At 37.2% G+C, this 20065-nt stretch overlaps 1 protein-coding gene across 1 annotated transcript in view; it reads right to left on the reverse strand.

Annotated features, from left to right (window-relative positions):
* LOC108540808 (homeobox protein Meis1) overlaps nt 1-20065 on the reverse strand; it is a 142045-nt gene that overhangs the window by 9823 nt on the left and 112157 nt on the right. The window contains exons 6-7 of the mRNA XM_017890037.1: nt 19749-19825; nt 619-677 (exon numbers count right to left, since the gene is read on the reverse strand). Of these exons, the coding sequence (XP_017745526.1) occupies nt 619-677; nt 19749-19825 (136 nt within the window). The remainder of the gene's footprint in view (nt 1-618; nt 678-19748; nt 19826-20065) is intronic.

A 20065-nucleotide genomic window follows, 5' to 3' on the forward strand; every position in this document is an offset into this window, starting at 1 on the left:
AAAAAAAAAAAAAAAAAAAAAAGTCGAACACCAGAAGATGGATATTAACAAGAGAAGGCCTGAGAAATAAGAACCATGTATTTATACCACTACCTGAATCCCGTGTTTTAACTGTACATGAAAAGCTGCTTCAGAAGTAAGCTGCCTTGGGTTATTAAAGCACACAAAAGCTCTACCTCATTGAATGTCTTTGAACTTTACTGAGTCCCACAAGCGATCCTGACCCCTTTGCCCTTTTGACAGGTAATAAAGTTTACAGCAATTCCACACCAAGCCATGCACCAGGGAGTGGTCATAGTAGCAGAAAGAGCTGGGAAGGCAAACTCAGAAAAAAAAAATAACATTAATATATTGAATGTGTACAAAGAATATTGTGACTGAGCATATGATTTAAGAATTACTTTTCTCTGTTGGCTTTCTTTTCCACCTTCTCCAAACGTTTTATAACAATGTTAAATTGATTAGTGTTGTTATGAAACGAAACTGGTTTAATTTTAATTGCCAGGCGTTCCTAGTACTCACTCCCAGTTTATTTACCAGGTAGCAGACCTCCCGGTGAATGGCTTGAGGATGGTTTTCGCTTGCGTGACTTGAATACAGTCACTATGGGGGACTTGCCTGCTCGGTTGGACTGGTCTATCATGGGCTGCACTATTCTTCTCCGGGCATTAATAAACCTGTAACCAAGAAAGTGAAACAAATCATTATTCCTTAAAAATAAAACGGGGGGTTGAGGAAGAGGAAAAGATGAATCGCAGTTAGAGTAAAACTAGATCTTGGCAAAATGGGACTCCTTCAGTTCTCTCCACTGCTCTATGTGCAGCCTCACGTGCTGCAAAACCTGTAACCCCCAGTGACCTTTGAGTACACAGGCTTGGGGTTTCTGAGTTGATTTATGTTTGCCTGTTTTACCACAGTTGGACACTTCCATTTCATCTTTTCATGGGGGAATTAGCAGAGTTTTCAGGAAACAATACTAGCCACCACTCCTTTCAATTGCAAGGAGAGAAAATTGGTGTAAAGAGTTAGATGCTCATAAGGGCATCTGTTACCTCTCCTAATTAGTGACATTTCAATCTTATGTTCTCTGACTTCTTTTCACAATTTTATCAAAACTGCCCCTACATCTTGCAAACCTAATTCTATTTTAATGCCCACTATTAAGATAATGAACTGGGATGGCAGCACACCATCAAATGAGAGAATGTCTGGAGTTTATCACCACTAACTCACACTGCTTGGGACTTCAGAGAAATGCATTCCTTGTAGAGATTTCTTGGGGTGGCTTTTTTTTTTTTTCTTTTTGCTCTTTATGTAAAGTCTGAGGTCAAGGCAAGGTCACAGATATACAGTAATTGAACTTATAATTTTGCTTTCTCCAGCCAGTACTGAAAATTTATAAACATCTTATTAAGGCACTTAAGTTACTTTAAGTGCCTTAATAAGATATTTTGTACAATTATTTTGTAGCCTCTCCAAAAGGGACAAGTCACTGAAATGTAAAAAAGTAGTTAATATAAGCTCTCCAGAGTCATACTCATGAGATTCTAACTCTTAAGATCCGTTTGTACTGCATAATATTAAAAATTACATATCAAATCCAGAAAAGGAAGAGGATATATTAGATTCTGAAGTAGTAAATTCCTTTCAGTTCCCAACTCAGATCAAATCTGAGCAGGACATAAAAAATACAGTGAAAATTTTAATAAGGTTCTATTAATAATTAAAGGATCCATAGTCCAGTATGAATTCTAGTTTGTAAGTCTGCCCACTTCAGAAAGGAAAATAGTTCCTAAAAACCAAACCATTAAACAGACAGGGGCAGGTTTTCAAAACAAAAATGCATACTTCATAACATTTTAAGATTCTCAATATCCTGTATCCTTGTGTTCTTTCATTTTCTGAGAAGTAATTGAAACAAATAATGAAACTAGAATCTAACTAAAAGGTATACTGTTCGTGCTAATTCTTGTTGGCAACACATATTATATCAGTTCTTGTATATGAAGTTCCTGAACTGCTAATAAAAATATTTAAAACCCAGGTCTACAACAAATTGTGTTGCAAATCAGGTTATCATTATCTTGTATAAACCATGAAAATTGGAATCATGTGAGCAGAAGGTTAGATTAATTCTCCATTCTCATTATAAGCACAGGTGTAGCACAAACACCATGTGAAATAACCAATTAAAATTTTAAAAAAATCTGCTTTTTCATTAGCTGCCTTCACTGCATGACCAATTAGAAAATTATTTAATATTAATATTCTGCACATACCAAAAGTAATTTTCATAGTAACTAATGTAGGTAAGAGAGCAAAAACATCTCTTTATCTATGGTACTGTTCATAATCTGCAGACTCTTAGAGGGAAGGAATTCTGTCTATTAACTTTCTTTTCCAGACTTTTAAAACATAATCTTTTATGGATATGACTTATACTACTTACCTAAAATAGGAAGAGACATTTTAACAGATGAGAAGACTGAGCTCAGAGAAATTAGATGACTTCTTTGAGGTCGCATGTTACCAAAGAGATGTTAATAATTTGCTAAATGACACACAGCTGTCAGTGGTAGCAAGTACCCTTCTCTCTGGTGCTCTGGCGCGGTGACCAGAGCACTGCAACTACTGTGCCACTCGTCTAGAATATCCAGACTAAATAGATATATAAAAATTAGCTGGTTTTGAGCCAATTACCACTGGCAGCAACCCCAGTGTTTAGTCAAGTAACAAGCATGACTGTGAACATTTTGTAAATTGAAAATTTTGATGGCTGCACTGTTTGCGTGTATAGGCAAAGATAAGGCTATTCAAAAAGACAGAGAGAGAATACAGTGACTTGACTTATCTGTATTCCAAAGCTTGTCTCCATCATACTCACATGTTTAGACTCCCATAAACTAATTCATAATAATTAACTCAGGTTCTATGACTATTAAAGTCATGAGTTCGTTTTTAAAAATTACACTTCAGGTTTGGAAAGGGCTGTAACAGTCACTTCCTTTGGTCACTGACATGAATCTCCTGTATGACATCTGTCCCCCAAAAGGACATAGGTAACCCCTGCTGAACTAATACAGCACTCATCACCTTACTTGAGAGGCCACCCCATCTATAAACAAGGCTGTTAGAAGGTTCTGTCGTACTTGATCAAAAATATTTATGTTGGTGCAAAAGTAATTGCAGTCTTGCTATTACTTTCAATGGCAAAAACAACAATTACTTTTGCATCAACCTAATAGTTTCATCAGTACAACTCCTTGGGGTACTGCAAGCAATTCTAATTTTACTTCCATAGGATAGCCCTTCAAATAGTTAAACATAGCCATTATGCTTTATAGGCTTCTCCCCTCTAATCCTTAGGCTAAACATCAGTGATTCTTAAAAAGTGCCTTCTATGGCCGAACGCGGTGGCTCACGCCTGTAATCTCAGCACTTTGGGAGGCCGAGGCTGGCGGATCACGAGGTCAGGAGACCGAGACCACCACGGCTAACACGGTGAAACCCCGTCTCTACTAAAAATAGAAAAAATTAGCCGGGCGTAGTGGCGGGCGTCTGTAGTCCCAGCTACTCGGGAGGCTGAGGCAGGAGAATGGCGTGAACCCGGGAGGCGGAGCTTGCAGTGAGCTGAGATCGCGCCACTGCACTCCAGCCTGGGCGACAGAGCGAGACTCCGTCGGGGGCGGGGGGAGTGCCTTCTAGAATGTGAGTCCTACTAGGATCTTGAGTCCATTCAATACCTGGGTCACTCTCTGCTCTCTGCTCTCTGCTCTGTAGGCTGATCTTTGTCTATGTCCTCCTGAAGTCTTGCAGTGGACAACACCAAGGACATTTATTCCAGGCCTGCTCTGATCCCCAGGTAGAAAGCAAATACACACAAAAAAATACCACAGCCTCTTAGCCAACTGCCCACAGGTACTAGATGTTATTTGCTTCTTTTTTAGTGGCAAGAACTATTTGTTGTTATTAAGAACACAGATGTAAGCTACCCCTAGAATATGTAGATATCAAAGGGGGAAACCTTTAATTAAAAAACAAAACATAAACAAAAACACTGAAAACCTGAGAAAACCTAATCACCTTTTCTGAGCCGTTTGACCACATTAGTAGGTCTACCTGCAACTTCTTGTGAAACATTTACTTTAAAAAATTCAATATAATGAAATATCATTAGTACACATAGGATGTAGTAATCTCTCAGAACGTTACTGAATTACAATTACTACAATTACATGAACAACTTATTATTTGGGGTCATGATGGACATCTATGTGAAAACAACTAAGTAAATAGTAAAATATTTTATTTTTTAAAACAACATCACCTTTTCGATCTTAAACTGTCTCCACACTTGATTCCCTTTAGTGTATTTTATCATTATCCCAGACTATTTTATACGTCCTCTTTGGAATTACGCTACACACAGCAGAGCCATGTTTAGATGGCTTCAGGGTGAATTCAGATACAAAAACATTTTCCTTCTGGGCAAAGTAATAAAATGACATTCTTGCTCCTCCCACTATAAGTCAAACTGAGGTCAGTTCCCCCATCCCTCTATCTGTTTAAATAAACTGGTCCAGCTGTTTGTTTCTAAAATGCCCTTTGACCTTGTGTCTCATCCTCCCTGCTTTTGTGACAGAATGCTTTACTTTTCATTGTGGAAGAGTCTAAATTATCAAGAATTCTCTAAACACTAAACCAAAAAAAGAACTGTACATATGATGTGAACTTAAATGAACATATTGCCATTTTAAAATCCTGTAATTTTAAGAGGCACAAGTAAAATAGTTATGTTAAGCCTACGTATGTGTGTGTGTGTGTGTGTGTGTGTCTGTGTGTTCAAATATATATCTACATTTATGTATAAGCACATAAATATTTATTAGAGAGTCAACATAGAAGAAATAGTGTTTTGGAAGAGAAATACAAAAGAGAATGACAAAATTCTGGTTTGAATATACCATAAAAAATACATTCTCCAACAGCCACAAAATGGTTTGAGATAAAATACAAATACATATCTATGAAATACACACAATCTTAGAATTTTCCACACTGATAAGATCTCCTTTACATAGTATGTTAGTTTAAAGATGTAAGAGGAAGCTTTTGCAATTTTACAATTGAGGTCCTAATATTATATAGCCCTTAAAACTCAGATGTGGAATGTCAGAAGTACACAGGCACATGACGGTTTTGCTCACTCATTACAATAGATAGTTACACACCTTGGTTTAATGAAATAGAATTCAAATTTGCCATACATTGGGATTCTTGAAAAAGTAAACCTTTTAGTATGCTTTAAGGTTAGAAAATGTCTCGTTTGCTTTTTCCTTTACATTCGAACATAAGGTTTCTTAAAATCTAGTTTGTTTTAAAAACAGTCTTCTTTTGTGAAGCACTTTTTAAGAACCGGACTCCCTGCAGGTGGTGGAAGACTGAATTAGGAGAAGAAGCTTTATATTTCCCTTTTTTTTTTCATAGAATCATGAGTTAGAATTTCTTCTTCTGACCAAACTATTGCCAGTCTCAAAACAGAAAACTTCACAAAGGAAAGGAAGACAATGGGTTTACTCTACAGCTTTATTTCATGTCCATATAGAAATATATTTCTTTTTTACTTAGTTGTTTAAGACTCAAGTCCTAAAAAGCGAAAGAGAAAAGTTGGCAGGGGAGCAAAATCTCCAAAAATCTGAGACCTGGATCATCTAAAAACTGAATTTTATTTTGAATTTTTTATAGGAATCTGACAAGGAGAATGGGAAGTGACTGTGACTCATGTTTAAAACAGAAATACAGGAAGTGTTGCTTTGTTCTTTCTTTTTGTCCCCAGATGTTTATTTATCATTAAGCTTTTTTTTTTTTTTTTCATTGGACTAATTTCATCTGTCTCCTTTTATTCTCAGTCTTTGGATACCTGAATAGTTTTCTGAGCAAGATCTGGCAGAACAGCTTTTTGAAACTGACCTTTGTCCTTTAGTTTATCCTCCACTCTTTTCCCTGGTCTCTTCCCCCAAAACCGAATTGCTAAGTTTAGTTTCCCTGTGTGAGAACCAGGAGGGGTGAGGAGATCACATTGGGCATCTGTTAGGAGCCAAAACACAAAGTAGTCTCCCAGTTTCACAGGCAACATTTTCCACATACCTTTGCCCTTTTCCTCCCTTGTATGGCTCTCTGTAATACTGATAAAAGTTAAAAAAAAAAAAAATTACTTGCTCACTTTCAGAAACGGCATTTTCACCTTTACTCAAATAGTTCTATTCCTCAGTGTTTACCACTCCACTTACTCCCTGATGATTAAAGGAAGCCCACATTTGGTTATGTTAGCATGCCACAGCCAACTTAGTAAACCACAGAAAATCACAATGGTGTTGCTTCCAAACAACGACATGCCTCTGCTTCACCCCCGTAGTGTTTCTTGCCAACTAGGCCTAAATGAATTGTCAGCAGGATAGTAGTGGACATAGAATTACTTCAGAAGGTTCCTAACTAGACACAGAGAAATACTATTTTACAACATCTTCATGTACCTAAGAAGCTAATCAACTATTAAGAAAAGATTTCATTAATTAGTTAGATCGATTAGTGGCAATGCCTTCTATACCTATACTATCCCTTCAAGGAAGTGCTGATTATAATAATCTTTTATTAATATTTAGCTATAGTTAGGAATATCTCTATACAAACTTAGTAATAAAAATTAACACTGTGCATTCTTAAGTATAAGATTTCTGCATATACTATTCTTTATTCAATAGAAAATAAACATGCACAGATGATAATTGATATATAATTCATTTTTGTGATTTCTATAAATACTTCCAAATTTTAGAATTTAAACCTCATGAAAAATCTTCAAATATAAAATGTATCATTGGAAGGTAGTTGTCAAATCCCGACATTTTGTTATTTTTCTATTCCAGGAATTTCCTCACCATAACATTTCTTTCATCTATATCATAGTCATTTAAATAAAATCAGGTCTACTATTTTTTTTTAAGTCAGTATCCCTTAATAACTTTTAAGGCATGTTTTATAAACAAACCCTCAGGGAAAGAGTTCTAGTTATCTCCCAAAGAACTCTCTGTTCTTTTAAACAACAACAACAAAAAATCACTCAGAAATTTTTTTATTGCGATTCTTTATTTTAGATTTACATTTACTTATTGGATTTAATGATCCATAACTGTTGGTCTTCAGGGTCCAAGCCTTCTACACTCCCTTTTCTTTGTGAAATAAAATTTCATGAAACATGATTTTAAGACATTCAAGAAAGTTGACTCATTCTCAAGTCAAACCTTATGAAATCATGTTTTGGCATCTTTTCTAGTTTCTTAACCTCCTCCAGGATCTAACAGTTCCAAGAGTACAATACATCATCTGTGTGTCTGGGGGTTGGGGAGGTGGAGAACAGCGGCAGGAGGAGAATAGACAGGAGGGGAAAAGGGAGCACCTCTCCTCTCTACCCACCCGATAAACGTAATATTGAAATTTGCTCAAATCACAAGAAGTCCATCAATCAGCCACATGAAAAGTTTTCCTTCTCTAACAGAGTATTTGCCAGATTACTCTAGAAATAACTGAAATTGTCTACCCCAGTTGAGGAAGCTAATTACATATACAATTTTCTTTTCTTTTCTTTTCTTTTTTTTTTTATGGAGACAGAGTCTCACTCTGTCTGCTGCCCAGGCTGGAGTGTAGTGGCGTTATCACAGCTTAGCAACCTCCACCTCCCTGGCTCGAGTGATCCTCCCACATTAGCCTCCTGAGGGCTACAGTGATGCACCACCATGCCTGGCGAGTTTTTGTCGTTTTGTTTCGTTTTGTATTTTTTTGTAGAGATAAGGTTTCACTATATTGCCCAGGCTGATCTTGAACTCCTGAGCTCAAGCCATCCAACCTCCTCGGCCTCCCAAAGTGCCAGACGTGAGACACTGCACCCGGTCACCAAAATTCTCTTTAAAGCAGCTTGTGAAATGAATCAATCACTAGTTGACAATGATGATGCAAAGTTGTAACAAAACTCATGTATTATTTTGGACTTAGGCGCTAAAATAAATTTCAAATAATTCATCACTTGGTATGTATTACAGAAAATTTTCCTTGAAAGCAAATTTTGAAACGACTTCTTTATTCTACAAAAAAAAAAAAAAAAAAAAAAAAAAGTGATGGCAGGGAGCGGTGGCTCATGCCTATAATCCCAGCACTTTGGGAGGCCGAGGCAGGAGGATCATTTGAGCCTGGAGTATAAGATCACCGTGGGCAACATGGTAAAACCCTGTCTCTACAAAAAAGAAAAAACAAGAATTATCTGGGCCTGGTGGTGCACACCTGTAGTCCCAGCTACCAGGGAAGCTGAAGCGGAAAGATTGCTTGAGTCAGGGAGGTGGAGGCTACAATGAATCATGACCATCACGCCACTGCACTCCAGCCTTGGCAACAGAGTGAGACAGGGTTTATATTTATATTTAAATAAATATGAAATATTAACTTACATGTAACAGACAATTTGCCAAATTTGAGTTTGTATAACCTTATGGAGCTAGAAAAAAAATCGTGGTTTAGAATATAGATTTACAATGATTATGAGCACAATGTAGAAGAAGATATAGGATAATATAACAAAACTTCCTCTACCAATGAAAAAGCTAAAATAGGTATAATAATATCTTCAAAGAATAGAAGTATCTTTCTTTAGTTTAATAGCTGAACCATTTTCATTTAAATTCCAATTTTCCATATTCACAAAAGTCAATAAAATTGAATTTAACAAAACATCCCTTACACATTACTGAATAAATGTATCTATTTAAAGCAAATTCTAGTTTTCTGCCAATCTCCATTATAAATAGGATAAGCAGATAATTTGTCAACTAAACTGGGACACGTTTGAGAGTGAAGAGGCACTGTTAATAATTACACTGGGCAATAGGCATAAACCATGAGCCTCCCAGGCAAGTGGGATGCATGGTCGCCTTAATGATCAAATATGCTTTATTTTTCAAAGAAAGTTCCCCCAAATAATTTAAAACCCCATTATGTTAGAATGGTGATCAGCTGCCATATACATCATGTTTTTTTGTTTATTTGTCTGTTTGTTTGTCTTTGAGAGAGTCTCTCTCTCTCTGTCACCCAGGCTGAAGTACAGAGTGGTTCAGTCTCAGCTCACTGCAACCTCTGTCTCCTGGGTTCAAGTGATTCTCCTGCCTCAGCCTCCCTAGTAGCGGAGATTATAGGCAGCCGCCAACACGCCCAGCTAATTTTTATATTTTTAGTAGAGACAGGGTTTCACCATGTTAGCCAGCCTGGTCTCGAACTCCTGACCTCAGGTGATCTGCCCGCCTCAGCCTCCCAAAGTGCTGGGATTACAGGCATAAACCACTGTGCCTGGCCCTAATCAGGTATTAAAGAATCTTAGCTCCATATTGGAGTACCTTTGAGCTCCTTCCTTTCTCTAGGATCTTGCCTGTAGTTGCCTCAGCTCTCCAAGTCTTCAGCAACCATAAACCTCTAGACCTGGAGTCTCTGCTCATGTCAAGAGAGGATATCTCAAAATTTAGCTTGATTTCTAGTTCCGTCTGGTTACAAAATTAGGCTACAGAATGGCACAATGAAGATGATTTGACTTGAATGGAGGCTTTCATCTATTCCTTGGAATGTTCACTGTGACTTCTGCTTTAATGAGTAAAGCTTGAAACCTAAGCTCTATGTAATAATATGCATCAATATGTAACCTGTAGACCTTGAAAATACAAATGGAAACACACTTAAAGGAAAACAATCTCTCAAATAAAGACAATAACATTAGCAAAATGACATCTTGGAATTTGTCAAATCTTTGAAAGTGCTTATGGTCATCTAAGTCATTTGTGAACTTTGTGAATTTTACTGCTGAGTTGCTGGATTTCAGTGTGACTTTTTTTTTTTTTTTTTTGAGATGGAGTTTTGCTCGTTGCCTATGCTGGAGTGCAATGGCGCAATCTCGGCTCACAGCAACCTTTGCCTTATACGTTCAAGCGATTCTCCTGCCTCAGCCTCCTGAGTAGCTGGGATTACAGGCGTGCACCCCCACTCCCAGCTAATTTTGTATTTCTAGTAGAGACGGGGTTTTTCCATGTTCATCAGGCTGGTCTCGAACTCCCGACCTCAGGTGATCCGCCTGCCTCGACCTCCCAAAGTGCTGGGATTACAGGCATGGGCCACCTCACCCAGCCAACTATCCTTTTCTTATCCTTATATCCATACAATGGAACATTGCTCAGCCATGAAAGAGAATGAAGTACTGATAATACATGCTACAACATGGATGAACCTTGCAAACATTATGCTTACTGAAAAAAGCCAGTCACAAAATACCACATATTCCATGATCACATTACTGAAATGTCTAGAACAGGCAAATATAGAGACAGAAAGTAGATTAGTGGTTGCCAGGAGTTGTTGGAGAGAGAGATGGAAGTGTAAAGAGGGGTAATAGCTAAAGGGTACAAGGCTTCATTCTAAGGTGGTAAAAATGTTTTCAAATTTACTATGGGGATGGTTACACAACTCTGTGAACATACTAAAAATGATTGAATTAAATGGGTGAATTGTATGGTTTATGAATTATATCTCAATACAGCTGTTAAAAATAAGTACAATCTAGTGGATTGGAAGAAGCACTGGACTAGGAATCAGTCCTAGCCCTGCCTCTAATTAGCCCTGAGCCTCATCTGTCATATGATGCATAAATTCTCTCCCTCCCAGGATTTTTACTCTATGGTTCTGTAGCACAGGGTTTCTAAAATTGTAATCCATGTTCCCTTTTGACACACCAAAAATCTTATATTCCTTTGTTATTTGCAATTTCAAAAGAAATAGCATGACTAAAACAACATTTAATTTTGATATGCTTTTGTAATACTATATTCACTCAAAATGATTGTGACATGCTTCTTACGCGCCCCCTCCCCACTCTCTGCACTCCCTCCCACCCCACCCCAAGTCCTGATGATAGAAATCTCTGCCATAACCTACTATACTTTCCTTTCTGTAAACAGTATTGTCAGGTGTCCAGCTGGGGGGCTGAGATCCTACATCTTTTTGTACATGTTCAATTCTTTCCAAAAGCTTTTACAACATCCCCCAACCCCCTCCCTGGCCCTTTCCAAGTATATCTGAACTGTGACCCAAACTAGGGAACAAATAAAGTCAACCATGGCAGATGTCCTAGTGATATAGGACAACAAAACCCTTCAACCAGACAGCAAACTTCAAGACTACTGGTTTGCATTTGATTTAGTTAGCATCCTAGAGTAAAAATACTGAAAACTTACATGCACATGTATGTGTGTGTGTGCGTGTGTATAATTACATGGTGCATTAACTTCCATCCATAGGCAACATAGTGTTTTTGAAAAAAAAAGTGACTTTATCAATATTAAGTCAGATCTCCCAAGGGCAGGACATTTATTTTTGAGCTAAGTTACATGAAACTCCAATCATCTCTCCCAGACCTAGAAGAGTTAATGTGTTTGAAAAGGAAATACTTTTCCCTTCTTCAACCATAGGATCTAATCTTGTGAGGCATTGGTTAGTTAAGAGGGTAAAAAGGAAAAGAGACCTCTCAAAGATGTCGGAACAGATTAATATTTTTTGTTTATTTGTTATTGTTCAGGCATCAGGAGCATGATAGAGTTAATTATTTTCCATATTAAGGGGTCAGGCTAAGAGCATTGTAAAAATGGAAATAAAATAGACAGGAAAATATTGATGATTATGAGGGCATTAAACAGGACAGCCCTATATTTGCCAAAGTTACAGGCATCCACGTTGTTGGAGGGTTTTTGTTTTGTTTTTTTAATGCCCTCTTTCCCTTGAAAATCAAAAACGAAGCAGAACATAACCCTCAGCGTCTACAGAAAGCTCCTCGGCATTCACACACTGGAGCAATGCAAACCGGATCTGAGACCAACGTTTGCCCTCGGAAACACTTCCTTCCCCCGAGCCCCTGGCTCCACTCCATTTTTCAAGAAAACTGTTCTATTCAACCAGGAGGCAACATTTGCCCCATTTTTTAATATTTCAGGCTGACTTTTTAACCACTCAAAAATGCTGTTTGTTTTCTGTAGGCACAGCCTGAAGCAAGATGATGATGTAAGTGAGAGGAGAGAGAGGGTCTCTCTGGGTACTGCGCTTCCGTGCTTAACGGTTAATCACCCAACACCAGCCTCAGCAACTGTTGACACAAAATAGGTGGAGATCAGGTCTGTGCAGGCAGAAAATACCAGAAAGGCAAACTATATGTAAACACACTTAAGACAGATTTGACAAGAATAGACCTAAACCTGACTTGCTAGGAAACTACTAATGTCTAAAGCTTCAATGCCCCTCTTAGCCAAGTCTGTTTCCCCTTACAGAGCTTCCTTTGAGAAGATAAAGAGTAACATTTTTAAAACTAAAATACATTTACAGAAGACAGCTGAGACATTTGTCCCCTTGATTCACACCGTGAGTTTCAAATCTGCTCTTACATACAGGATTTATGTAATGTAATACAGTTCTTCCACATATACTTGGAGTGGAGCCAAATGAAAGAGGGAGAGAGAGAGAGAGAGAGAGAGAGAGAGAGAGAGAGAGAGAGAGAGAATACATACACACAACCACAATTCAAAAAGTTATTTCTCCTGACCTATAAAACTCATGCAAAGAAGCAAATTGATAATGCTTAAACAGTCTTTTAATCTTATCTGACACCTGACAACCCATTACTTATAGATTATTAATGCATCCACTAAAAAGTTTGTCATGTTCAAAATTACTGGAGAAAAAGATTGAATGCCTGAGGAAAAAACAAATTTTGCTGTACAATAACTTCAGAAATTTCAGCCTATTATCTGTCATGCCCTTCATAGACTCATAGCACTCTGCTAAAAACAACTGATTTATCTTTATTATGAATCCTAAAATGACAGCACACATCTTTTTCATGTCTTGTGATAATGTTTAATTTTGTCTAGTTTTATTTTACAGTGTTTGATTTGCTTATTTAGGATGAGGAAAAGTTACAACTACAACTTTTAATTAATCTCTCTGTCTCTTTATCAAAGCGTTTTTCTTTCTTCCCCACTCCTAGGGTAAAGCTGGAATGAGAGTTTCAGAGCACGCACTTTACTTCTCTTTGATTCACATTATTATACAGTCTAGAATATTACAGCTAAAAGAGTTCTTTGAGTCCTGACTAATTAGTCCTACTTGTCCATTTTAAACCAGAAGACACTGTCACCTACATCCAAGGAGTAGGGATGAGGGATGAAATGTTTTGATTGCAGCGACCTGTCCCTGCATTTCCCCTTCCCATACTTGCCCTGTGTAAATTTGAAGTTGTCATGAGGCTTACACCTTAGCCACCTGTGGATAAGGCGTAGCCAAGCTCTTCCCCCTTGACCATAGCCCCTCATCCCTATGCCCTCTCCAGGGAAATGGCAGTCAAGTCGCGCTCCTTCAGGCTGCCTGAGGCACGGCCTGTTGTTTGCATTTCTCTGACCAGATACTTTCAGACACACTGAAAACAAGAATACTGGCTTAATTAGGATTTGCAACAAAAGTTGTGCTGACCTGCGTACCATGTTCAAAGTCAACCACCCATGCCACTGGTTTCATTGCCTTGAAATTAATCATAAATATTCAGATCATAAATATTGGGTCCCTGCTGGGTAAATCAAGTCTCCCAACTCACTCAGCTCTGAGCCTCACTTGAACCCCAACCCTACAGGGTCCTGACACACTTCCTCAGGTTGTACCAGCCAGATCGCAGCTTCCAGCTAGTGTCTTGTCCTGAGAAGCTCTGCAACTTCCTTTGAATGCTGGCTGGAGGAGAAACAGCGGTTACACAAAACCCTATTTGGACTTTCAAATCCACCCTTCCTACATCCTAGACCTTCATTTCTTTTCTCAACTAGACTTAGGGCCCCATGGTGGAAGGGGCAGGGTTTTTCCAGCCAGCACAGTAGTTCAAAGTGTACCCTTTCATAAGAAGCTTTCTTCTTTAACAGTATTAACGATGTGATTTTACGCAGTGGGGAAAAGCTCTGAGTAAACTTATGGTGTAAAACTTACAACAAAGTATATTTAACAGACTGCAGAGTCATTTTCAAAGAAGATTGTTTGTTGGAAATTTTTTAAATCTGCAGGAAAAAAAAAAAAAGCAGTGTCTATGTTGAACTCTTAAGACTCTCTGACATGACAATACCTGAAGGTTTCTAAATTCACAGCTCTTTTCCCTGCAAGCTATTTGCTCAGCTTTCCTAATAATACCCTGCCTGTCTGGCGCCCCGCCAGCTCTGTCTCAGGCAATACGCAAGCTAAACATTTTTTGACTGATTTCAATATTTTCTTATGAGCAACTAGACAGTATTTTATCTAGTGAGTATTACTGATTGCTATAATCTAAGCCCAGAGTAAGCATCTGTAGAGGTAATATTATTAGAATTGACACTGAAAGTGAAAAGCATAGCAATTAACCGAGGCTTGAAGAACAACAACCCATTCTGAAATATTCTGGGGAGTTCTTCCATTTGTATTTCTCCTTCTTCTTTTTAATATACCGCACCTGTTACTCCATTGATCAATTAGGAAGTCTACTTTAAATGTAGGTTACACTACAATTCTCAAGGGAAAAAGTTAAACCACCTGCTTAATACAATTACTTTCTATGTGTGAAGCTGTTCCATCCCTAGGTGGTTCAGACGCAAGGAAAATCACCAAACAGCCCGCACTTTAATTTTGTAGTTGAATAGCAAACAAGTGACCCAGAGCTGCTTGCATCGTGCACTGTTTTTTTCTTTTTTTACATCTGTTTTCCTTGCTTTTGTGTCATGCCTCTGTTTAGCTTTATTGACAAAACAATCTGTGTCTAATATTCAAACAACATCTGTAAAATGTATTATTAAATTATGTTGGAAGAAAAAGCAGAACAATTCTATGAAACCCTATGACCCCTATTGATTTTTAGATCACAGAAGTTGAAAGGATAATTTGTGAATGTTTTAACATTTACATCTAAACAGGTACCTATATTTATAGAATCTTTGATTATTTGTAAAAGTATTTGCTACATTATTACCATAACTCAGAAAGAAACTTGACCTTTAACAGTTGAATCTGTTTATTATAATAAAGGAGATCTTATTTTAAAAAATAAGTTTACATTTTTACTTGCCAGTGGCATAAATCTCTAAGGATAACATACTTTTTTTCTCACTAGTAATAAATGGGAAGTGATGCCTGAATGCTTTGCAGCTTTGAAAGCAATAAATGAAGTAACTAGGAAAATCTGGTAGGAGCACTAAATCTAAGAAATGTAGAGTACGATAGTTCTGAACAGTGTCATCTTGGCTGCTAGGATGCAACCTGGAATTTTATATACCCTCTTGATGGAGAATAATTTTTCTCTATATATAAATACTGTATTTCACATATACTATATATTTTACACCTAAAACTCATATTGCCTTCTCAGAGCATAAAGGGATAATCATTTAATATCAGGCCTTAATGGGAAAGTGTTTGGATGAGGAGTAGTAAACAAAGAAACTGTAAAATGTATTCAATACACCCTAGGCCAAAACTCTGCTGAGGCAGGAGGTGACTTAGGCCTCCAGTAAGTACAACACAATCACAAGAGGTAAGTTTTCATCATAGGGAATTCCCAGGTCTGCAACATTGGTGTGATTATGTATAAGGGAATTTTTATCTGACCATTCTACACTCACATTTTCAATATAAAAAAATTAAGTTGGTCTATTCAGGAGAAAATCAACCAAGTATTGACTGTGTGTGTGTATGTGTGTTTTCTGTAAAGTTCTACTTAAACACTTAAAGGTTTAAATAACCATCTAATCTCAAAATTTAAGATGATGCTACTTCAATTACTAAAACATTTAGCATATTGATAATGTTTGCACTGCTGCTATAACACAAATATTTGTTACAATCACAACAACAATAAAAAAGCAAAAAGGCAAAAGCCCCTGATGCTATTATTTATCATTTTTGGATACAATTATAATTGGGAGCAAGGAACCAAAGAAGGAAGAATACATAAATCTATGGTGCATATTATGTTTCAAAAACGATTACACTTTTAAATCTAAGTCTACCACAACATACTAGATTGAAATATTTAGGCAACTAGTTATGGAGGTTGATATTTTAAAAAACAAGCAGTTACATCAACTACTTAGATAATTTATGTAAAAATATTTTACTCAAATTATTTACATAATTGCCTCAATTCTCAAAAAATTTATTGGCATAGACTTAGCCTACAATGTCACATCTAATAAATTTCACATTCCATCCTAGGGCCCACATGCTGTAAGTACTGATGCCAACTGTTTTAAGATTATTTCTCTCCATTTTTATTCTGACAATTGGATCAAAATAAGAGTTATAACAAGACTTTCTTTTGTCCAGATGTTCTCTTAATTAATCAAATCAGTCTTATTGTTTTACTTTTAAGTTCTCTCTTTTGCCTTTCTCCCCTCAAATCCCATGTGCTTTAGCCTTAGCCACCTGAGGCAGGTAGTATATATTACTGTGTCAATTAGAGAAATGTAAAATTAGTTCAGTGATGAAGTGAAAGAACCATTAAAATGTAGCAAACTTCTTGTCTATTTTTCAGTCAAAGCCTAACTTAAAACTGCATCAGCCAGGGTTTCTATGACACTCTAACAACTAGACATGAGTTTATATTTTTTGCTTACCTATTATATATTTTGATACATTATGTTGCTGCCAATAATTATGACTGATCTACACTCAACCTGCCCTTCAGCATTTTATTGAATTGCATTTCAACAGTGACTCATAGTTCATACAAAAATGTACATGTGTGTTAACAAGTTTTAAGAAATCCAAGAAGGAAGACATAGATGTTTAAATAAGTGAAGGGGAAATGCAGAAATACTAATGATGACATTTTCAAAACTATTACTTTTAGTAGGAAATAACTTTCCTGCTACATACTGATACTCAGTATAGATAAGATAAAAAACATTTTTTATAAAAATGTTTATAAGCTGGGTGCAGTAGCTCACGCCTGTAACCCCAGCACTTTGGAAGGCTAAAGTGGGTGGATCTCTTGAGCCCCAGAATTAGAGACCAGCCTGGGCAACATAGCAAAACCCCTGCCTATACAAAAGAAAAAAGTATTAACCGGGCATGGTGGCATATGCCTGTATTCCCAGCTACTGGGGAGACTGAGTCAGGAGGATCACTTGAGCTAGGAGTTGGAGGTTGCATGAGCCATGTTCAAGCCACTGCACTCCAGCCCAGGCAACAGAGCAGGACTCAGTCTCAAAACAAAACAAACAGGAAGAGGTTTCCATAAAAATTAATAAACCATTAAAAATTCAAATCAAACACGGTATTGTCATTATTTGTCAAAATGAAGAAAAACGATCTCTCTTACAACTTTTGGTTACTTGAGGGACATTTTCTACAGCAAACAAAGTTGTTAAATGTTGAAACAATTGCAAAATGCAAAGCACTGAGGTGCAAGAAAAGCTACTTCTAACTCCATATATATACAAGTAGAGAGAACCCACACGCTGCACAAAATGACAGTTAAGCACAGAATTGTGTTTTTGTCCCAAATAACTAAGTAAAAGCTATTTTTAAGTTATTTACCTGTGCAGAATTGAATAGCAGTGTCAAATTTAGGGTAAAGTCTGCATATAATTTAAAATTATTTTAGAGTGTGAATTAAAACTTTTTAAACATCCTTTCTCTCCCTTCTGGTTACAAAACTGAGAAAGTCGAATTATGATCATTGATTAGGAAGATTGCTCTCTGGCAGAGATTGTGTATAGAATCTAGAAAACGGTGTGTGTACATATATGTATATATTGCTTGAAGTCACAAGAATGCCCTCCTCTTCCTGCATTCACAGGAAATATCCCATAATAAGGCTGTCCACCCATAGTAAGCAACTTGTATTGGGATTTGTTCTCCGGTAACTGTGTTTATGAGTGGAGTTTGCTAGCAACCCTGCAGAGGAAGAGAAATGGCTCACAGGATAGATCCCCTGAATGATAGCACTTTTCATTTCTTAACTAGAGAGCTTATCCTGCCACTCCTTTGGCCGCAAAAGGAAGACTTCCCAGGGAAATGTGGACATTGGTGCAGCCTCCATTGTATTAAAGCTGTCCCAACATCAGCTTTAAGTTTTAAAATACAGGTATATGAATTTAGATGTGTGCGCAAAATTGATGGTCTCCCCTATAACGTCGTCCAGAACCATTTGAAAGTTCCAATATGTAGTATTAAGAGCCTTGAAAATTAAGACACAGTAGCAGGTAGAAATAGGTAAACAAAAAACCTCACAGCAGCCACACAACTCCTAGTAACACATTTAGATGTAGTATGCCTTTGCTTGGTTTACCATCCACTGATGAAAAGGGCTGCAAAAATTGATCTCTCAAGGCTGCAGTAAGGTCATAGAAATTGATAACCCTTACAAGCAATGCTTATGTGAGTCGGTCTGTGTCTTGCAGATAGTGCACTTTGTAAATTAATCCTCCAAAGGCAAATATATTGTAAGTAGCTTGTTATCTCTAAAATACTAAATTGAAGAATACATGGGATTATATTGACAGAAATTACATTTTCTGTAATGGGGTTTAATATATTTGAAATCTCTCCCAAAGGCTCCCAGGCTCTCTAACAGAGAAGGGTCTGTTAATGTAGGTGCTATAGACATCAAGAACAAATTTATTCACCAAAATGGATTAGGCCATGTAATCAGAGATTCTGTAATATTAATCTTTGACACTTATTGAATAGAAAGAAATACTTCTCTCTGCAAACTGGCATTCCTAGTTCTCCCCTTCCCCAGCTCAGGCTTTGGGCCTTTTCTGGATTTTACTTCAAAGAGGATAAGGTTTCCCCATCATAAACACTAATCTAAAAATATTAGGACAATTAATTAGATACAGTTACTTTTGGAGGCTATTGGATTTCGATACCCTTCAAATATGACACTAGCCCTGGGTGATTATATGAAACCTGGCTTTCAGCACATTCACAAAGGGTAATAAATCATACTTTCTCAAAGTCTCATTGCCACACTGCTGTACATTGAGTCAGAATATTGTTGGCTGGCACTTTGTACATAATCTCAGCTTTGCCCAAATCAGGAATTTACACTTTGTTTAGAAACAGTATTGCACAGTCCTGAGATGCCTCAGGTTTGAAATAGCCTCAAAGAGAAACATAAATAATTTCTTCCTTTCAGTATTCGGGAGATAACAGTAAAGGAGAGACTATCCTTGAATGCATAGCCCTAACAAAATCTGACTGAATTTACTTATTCAATGAATTTAAACCTGACTGATATGTGATGGTGGATTTTCTTGTTTTGTAGAAAGTAGGACGATACGACTCTGTCGATTACCCTGAAGGAGGGGAAAAAAGCCATAGAGAGAGATACATTGACAGAGCCATAGTGAATATGAATTACACACATACTTATACTATGCATAAAATTGTCAACTTATAAAGGAGATAGAAGGCAATACAATGCTTTATTTCCCATACTAGCAAATGTTCTCACATATCAGTCAACAGTTTGTTTTCACTTTTGGATCAACAAGCCACCAGGGAGAGCAGTGGCAACTGGGTGTGTCTTCTTAATGCAAAACATGAGCTGCAGGTTGCCAGAGGGGGAAACAGATTGTGTGTAAACGCAAAGCCAAATTACTTACCAATTGTTCACTTGAAGGATGGTGAGTCCTGTGTCTTGTGCCAACTGCTTTTTCTGTTCTTCAGAAGGGTACGGGTGCTGAAAAAGAATTAAAAAGATATGTGTGCATCAGGCAATATTTAGGCCATTTTGTCAATAGCCTAAGTGTCTCATGAAGTCTATAATTAAAGGTAAAAATGCTGAGGTGTGTCACTCTTATTAATGGAATACTACATCATCTAATTAATGGCAGTAAAAGACAAGCCAATTACAAAGATTAGTGAAGTGTATAAATAGCTACTTAGGATACTTGCAGAACCTTGATACTGAGTTTATCCT

This window comes from Rhinopithecus bieti, unplaced genomic scaffold, assembly GCF_001698545.2.
Source record: "Rhinopithecus bieti isolate Rb0 unplaced genomic scaffold, ASM169854v2 scaffold_19018, whole genome shotgun sequence".
Taxonomy (NCBI): domain Eukaryota; kingdom Metazoa; phylum Chordata; class Mammalia; order Primates; family Cercopithecidae; genus Rhinopithecus; species Rhinopithecus bieti.